The 6,000-nt window shown below is 38.1% G+C and overlaps 1 protein-coding gene across 1 annotated transcript in view; it reads right to left on the bottom strand.

The window, feature by feature from the left end:
- The window catches only part of LOC127694106 (vomeronasal type-2 receptor 116-like), a 48,984-nt gene extending 48,455 nt beyond the window's left edge, over positions 1 to 529 (bottom strand). Inside the window, exon 1 of the mRNA XM_052195558.1 lies at positions 321 to 529. Coding sequence (XP_052051518.1) covers positions 321 to 529 — 209 coding nt within the window. The remainder of the gene's footprint in view (positions 1 to 320) is intronic.
- Positions 530 to 6,000: the final 5,471 nt, after the last annotated feature.

The following is a 6,000-nucleotide window of genomic DNA, read 5'->3' on the forward strand; positions in this document are numbered from 1 at the left end:
CCAGCAGTTCAAGGTCATAATCAGATTAACTTATCCATACTCTGAAATCCTAACATGGAAAATATTCAAATTATCTGGTGTCATACACATGATAAACAAAAGATTGTGGATATTAAATAACAACAGAGAAAGCAAAATGAACAACAACAAAATCATAACTTTCCCTTCTAAAGAGGAAGAGAAGTACACAAGAAAATATACTTTAAGAGATTTGAGAATGGACGAGCAGGATTGTGAAAAAAAAACTAAAGGAAGTTTTAACCCCTATATCCACTAAGTCATAAGAATTCTGAATTCTTAGAATGAATAATTGTACTCACTGTATACGAAGATCTTGAAAATTGTATGGCACATATTTATCAGGAACTTTATTGCCTGTGTATGCAATATGAAGAGGGAAAATTGCACCAATTGTCACATCTCCATTGTGGTAAAAGTAATCATTGCTTGTTACATAGCATTCATTGTCCGTAAAGGCACACACAAAACTGAGAATATACAGGAGCCCCAAAATAAAAATCCAGAACATTCTATTAACATATATATCTGCTCAGCCAAAAGACTGATGGATACATATCTAATGATGCTCAGGTTGTATATATTTAGTTCACATGTTTCTGAACATTTTGTTCTTCTGACTGATAATGAGTGCAGCTGTCACATTAATCACCCACAAGTTCTTAATGACTCTTTTTCCACTGATAATCAGAGTTCTGGGACTCTTTCTTCCCTTAGGCTCTGCATCTGAGGCTCTGTGTTCTATTTAAAAACAAGTCAGAAAATATGTTTTGGATCTTCTACTCTAGCCAGAGGCTCCATGATTTCAACTATGTAGACACCAGGAACTAAAGGACCAACTTCCTGACTGGGCTGTTTTGGCCAAGTTTGAAACTTTTAATACAAGTTTGGCTGAGGAAATCATGCTACCTCAGAGGTTGCAATGGTAGATGAATTGGAAGAAGGCCTGAAAATGTACATGATATTCATGCACAGGACAAAACATTGGTCCATGCTGTCACAATCAAAAGACAACTTTTGGATTTTATTCTTCCTATTTACTGTTTCTTGTCTCAGAATTTTCTTCTATGATATATTTTATCTGCAGAAAAGAATGATGTCTGCACAGCAATTCATTTCTTATTTTGGAAAAGCTAATAGTCCTGCTTCATTTCTCACTTTCAAATTACCTATTTAATTTCAATAAAAAAAAATTTAACTGTTTATTTTTTGGTGTGAACTGTAGCACAGGAAGAACATGGATGAATTTTTCAAGCAGATTCTTTGTTTACAGATAATCATAATACTTAAATACATGGGATTGAGGAATTGTCCTGGAAACAGGACCTGGCATCTATAAAATCTCTTTTGTTCTTAGCATGTTATGACAAAAATCATTATTAAAATGTCTGAAGTGAGTGACTATGAAAATGCAATCTCTTCATTACTGACATAGATACCATAATCTGAGAAAAATAAAAAATTCTTTTGTTAAGGGTAAACATTTAAAAAAATGAATTAGGTAGAGAGAAGAAGAGACTGCCTATGAAGAATGTGGTCATGCCCTGACTTTTAAGGTGAAATTGTGTAGCCCTCATCCTCATGTACACATCTCTAGCAGGAACAGCATATGTTGACATTATGCTTACCCTTATAACTATCAATTTCTGTGTTATGAGAGTAAATTCAAAGTTTTAAATTTATATTTCCTCTAACATCTATTCCTCTGGGTCTCATTTAAAACCTCATACAATGACAAAAGTTGTAGATACTCCAACTGGCACACCTAGAGAATCTGTAGGCCCATACATGGCACAGAGTCATAGATTGGTGCAAGATGCCTTACTAGCATTCTTAAGGTGCTCTATCCACATTTGTGACCCAGAACCACTTCCCACTACTGGAGGAAAGTTTTTGAAGATTCCTTTTTCTAACTATCGAAAGAAAGGGGCTTAAGCCATGAAAAAGAATACCTGAATTCAGACTATATCCTCAAATAGCAGACACTGTAAATCAAGGCCCCATCATTATAGATGAAGTTGTGGCTCAGCATTTAAAGCTACTAGCTGCTCTTGCAGAAGACTTGGGATCTCTTTCCAGCAATGAAATTGTAGCTCACAGCTATTGGTACCTAAAATTTAGGAAATCAAAAGACTACTTCTGGTCTGGAAAGACCACAGGCATGCATATATTTCACAAGCTTATATGTGGGCATAATTCCAATGCAACAAAATAAAAATAGTAAATTGCTCAAATCTTTCCAAAGCTGCTTTGAATTGCCCCATTCTGAACAATGTAAACACTTCTAATGAAAGATCAAAGTTGATTTTGGAAAAAAATTGCCATCCCCTCAAAAAAACACTACCCAAACATTTGTATATTCCAATGCAGAAATGACATTATTATGTTTTAACTAAAAATAAAAAAATTGTATACATGAAAAACCAAAGTAAGAATTTACCTACCAAAATTAAAAATCCCATGGAAATGATACAAGGAGACTAATAGGAAGAAATTACAAAGAATTTAATAGAGTGACTTTAAATGTAGTACAAAGTAAAGGACAATTAAATAGGAAATTCAAACTATGATATGAACATATAGTGTGAATTTTTCAAGAAAACCCAACTGAATCTATTCCCAAAGGGAAAGCCTAATAAAGCAAATACAAACCTCAGTGTAATGCCACTCTAACAACATTGATGTTATAAACAGAAAGTTGAGGACAGAAGACCTAGTAAGGGTGAACTGGATCACTCAGTAACAGGCACTGAGAAACTCAAAACTGTATATGAAGGGAGCATGATAGAGTTCGGGCATACAAAGAAAAGACCAAATCTCATAATTATGATCAGCGCAAGAGGAGAAGAAAAATTGGCAAACTGAATAACTGCCTCCAGTAATGGTATAGATTAATCTTAGAAATGCCAGGGTTACATTGGCACAAGGGGAAATTTCCTATACAGAATTCCATTGTCTCATGCTCTGTAATCAAGATCTGATAAATGGGACCTCATGAAACTGGAAAGCTTCTGTGAGGCAAAGGATATAGTCCATACGACAAATTAGCACCCTATAGATTGTGGAAAAAATCTTCACTAACTATACATCCAATAGAGGGCTAATATCCAAAATATATAAAGAACTCAAGAGACTAACGACCAAAACTCCAAACAACCCAATCAAAGAATGAGTTATATAAATCACCAAGAATTCATAAAGGGGAGTCTTTAATGGCTCAGGAGCACCTAATGAAAATTTCAAAGGCCTTAGTGGTCAGAGAAATTCAAATCAAAATGACAAAGCCAAGATTCCACCTTATACCAGTTAGAATAGCTAAGATCAAAACCTCAGGTGACAGCACATGTGTCCAAGAATGTGTAGAAAAAGAAATACTCCTTCACTGCTGTTGTTATTGCAAATTAGTACACCCACTCTTGAAATCTATCTGAACGTTCCTCAGAAAATTGGAGATATATCTACCTACAGACCAATCTATATCACTCTGTGGAATATACTCAAAGATGCCCCACCATAGTGGAACATGTCCCTCAAGGGCACATGATCCACTATGTTCATAGTGGCCTTGTTTGTGATAGCCAAAAGCTAGAAACACAACAGATGTTCCAAGACAGAAGAATGGATACAGAAAATGTGATTCATTTACACAGTGGAATACTACTCAAGCTATTAAGAATTAGGGCATTCTGAGTTTTACAGGCAAATGGATGGAACTAGAAAATATCATCCTGAGTGAGGTAACTCAGACCCAAAACGACATGCATGGTATATACTTACTAAGTGGATATTAGCCAAAAATGTGCAGAATACTGAAGTTACAGTCCACAGAACTCAGAAAGGTTAACAAATTGAAGGGCTCAAGTGAGGATGCTTTAGCCCCACTTGCGAGGGAAAAGAAAACAATTACTGGAGTGGTGGAAGGGAGAAAAGTACATGGGTGGGAAAGAGGACCAGGAGTGGAAGAGGAATACATGATTTGGTATTGGGGGGTGGGCAGGAGGGAAAGGACTGAAGTCCTGAGGGACAGCCGAAATAATGGAAACAGGGAAACACAGGAGGTTTAAGGTGGGGAATCCTGCAGAATATACCAGAAACCTAGGAGGAGAGAGATGTTCAGGATTAATAGGGAGGGACCTCAGATGAAGTGCCCTCCAGTGGAGGGAAGGAACTTGTTAAGCTCATGACCCTCAGAAAGACATGACATCAAGTGCCCTGTGGTTGCCACCCCACAGTCAAAACTCTTACCCATAATTGTTCCTATCTGAAAGAACTACAGGGACAAAAGGGAGAAGAACTTGAGAAAAATTAGGTTCAGTTACAGACTCAAAGTGATTTCCAGCTCAAGGTCAGACTCTAAGGCATGGCAGTCACAGAAAAGACTTTACCAAATCTGCCCTCTGAAAGACCTATCAAGCAGCTAAGAGTCAGACACAGATAATTATACCCAACCAATGGGCAGAAGTTACTGTATCCTTTGGTTGAATTAGAGAAAACCTGGAAGAAGCTGAGGAGGAGGGTGATTCTCTAGGAGGATCAACTATTTCACTTTAGATGGACCCCTGAGGTCTCTTAGACACTGGACCAACAACCAGGAAGCATACACCAGCTGTTATGAGGTCTCCAACACATATACAGCTAGGACTGCTGTGTCTGCGTTCAGTCAGAGAACCCTCTGACTGCATCTAACCCTCAAGAGACTGGAGGCGCCAGGCAGTGGAGAGGTCTGGTGGAGTAGGGGTGGTGGTTGGGACATCCTTGTGGAGACAGGGGTTGAGGGGGAGGAGGTATGGGATGTGGAACAGTCAGAGGGTGGATTGGGAGGAGGATAAAATCTGGAATGTAAAAAGAAGATTAGATAAAAATAAAAAATAAAAAATAAAAGAAATTCCAGAGTTAACAGACATATGCCATGTGGATATAACAGAAAGGAGGAAACTCTTAAAACACTGAAAAGGACCAAAAGCTGGAGAAGTACAAATGTTTGTGGATTGGCAGGAATGACCTTGTGAAAATTTCTATCTTACAAAAAGCAAGTATTCAATGTAATCTCCACAAAATGAGTGGAGCAGAGACTGAAAGAAAGCCCTCCCAGAGACTGCCCCACTTAGGGATCCATCCCATTTTCAGACACCTAACCTGGACCCTATTGCTGATGCTTAAGTACTGCATGCTGATAGGAGCCAGGTATGGCTACCTTCTTAGAGGCTCTGCAAGAGCCTGATCAATACAGATATGGATGCTTGCAGTCAACAATCTGACTGAGGTCAGGGACCTACCACTTTGGAAGAACAGCAATATCAATCAACCAGACTCCTCAAAACTCTCTCTGACTAAATTGCCAACCAAAAAATATACATGGTGGGATCCATGGCTCCAGATGCATATTTAGCAGAGTTTTGCCTTATTTGGTATCAATGGGAGGGGAGGCCCTTGGTCCTGTGATGACGCGATGCACCAATGTAGGGTAATGCTATGGCAGTAAGGCAGGAATGGGTGGGTGGGTTTGGGGACAATCTCATATAAACAAGGGAGAGGGGGTTCAGATAAGAGATATGAAGAGGGGAAACTGGGAAGGGGATAACATTTGAAATATAAATAAATAAAATAACCAATAAAAATCTAAAAAATATACTGCTAGAGGCATCTCAATTACCTGTTCAACATTAAATTCAAGATTTATCGTATTAAAAACAGTATGGCACTGTCTAAAAATGGACTCATTGGCAGATGAATTAGAACTGAGGACACACACAAAAATATACTTCTACAGTCATATGATCTTTGACAAATGATATGACATCCTTGCACAAAGCTCAAGTCCAAGTAGATCAAGGACTTCAAAATAAAACCAGGTACATGGAATCTAATAGAAGAAACTGTGGGAAAGTGCCTTGAACTAATTGGCTCCGGGGAATATTTCTTAAACTGAACCCCCGTGGCTTAGGCTGTAAGATCAAGAATTGATGAATGGGACCTCAGGAA

The sequence above is a fragment of the Apodemus sylvaticus genome, chromosome 1, assembly GCF_947179515.1.
Source record: "Apodemus sylvaticus chromosome 1, mApoSyl1.1, whole genome shotgun sequence".
In the NCBI taxonomy this organism is placed as follows: Eukaryota; Metazoa; Chordata; class Mammalia; order Rodentia; family Muridae; genus Apodemus; species Apodemus sylvaticus.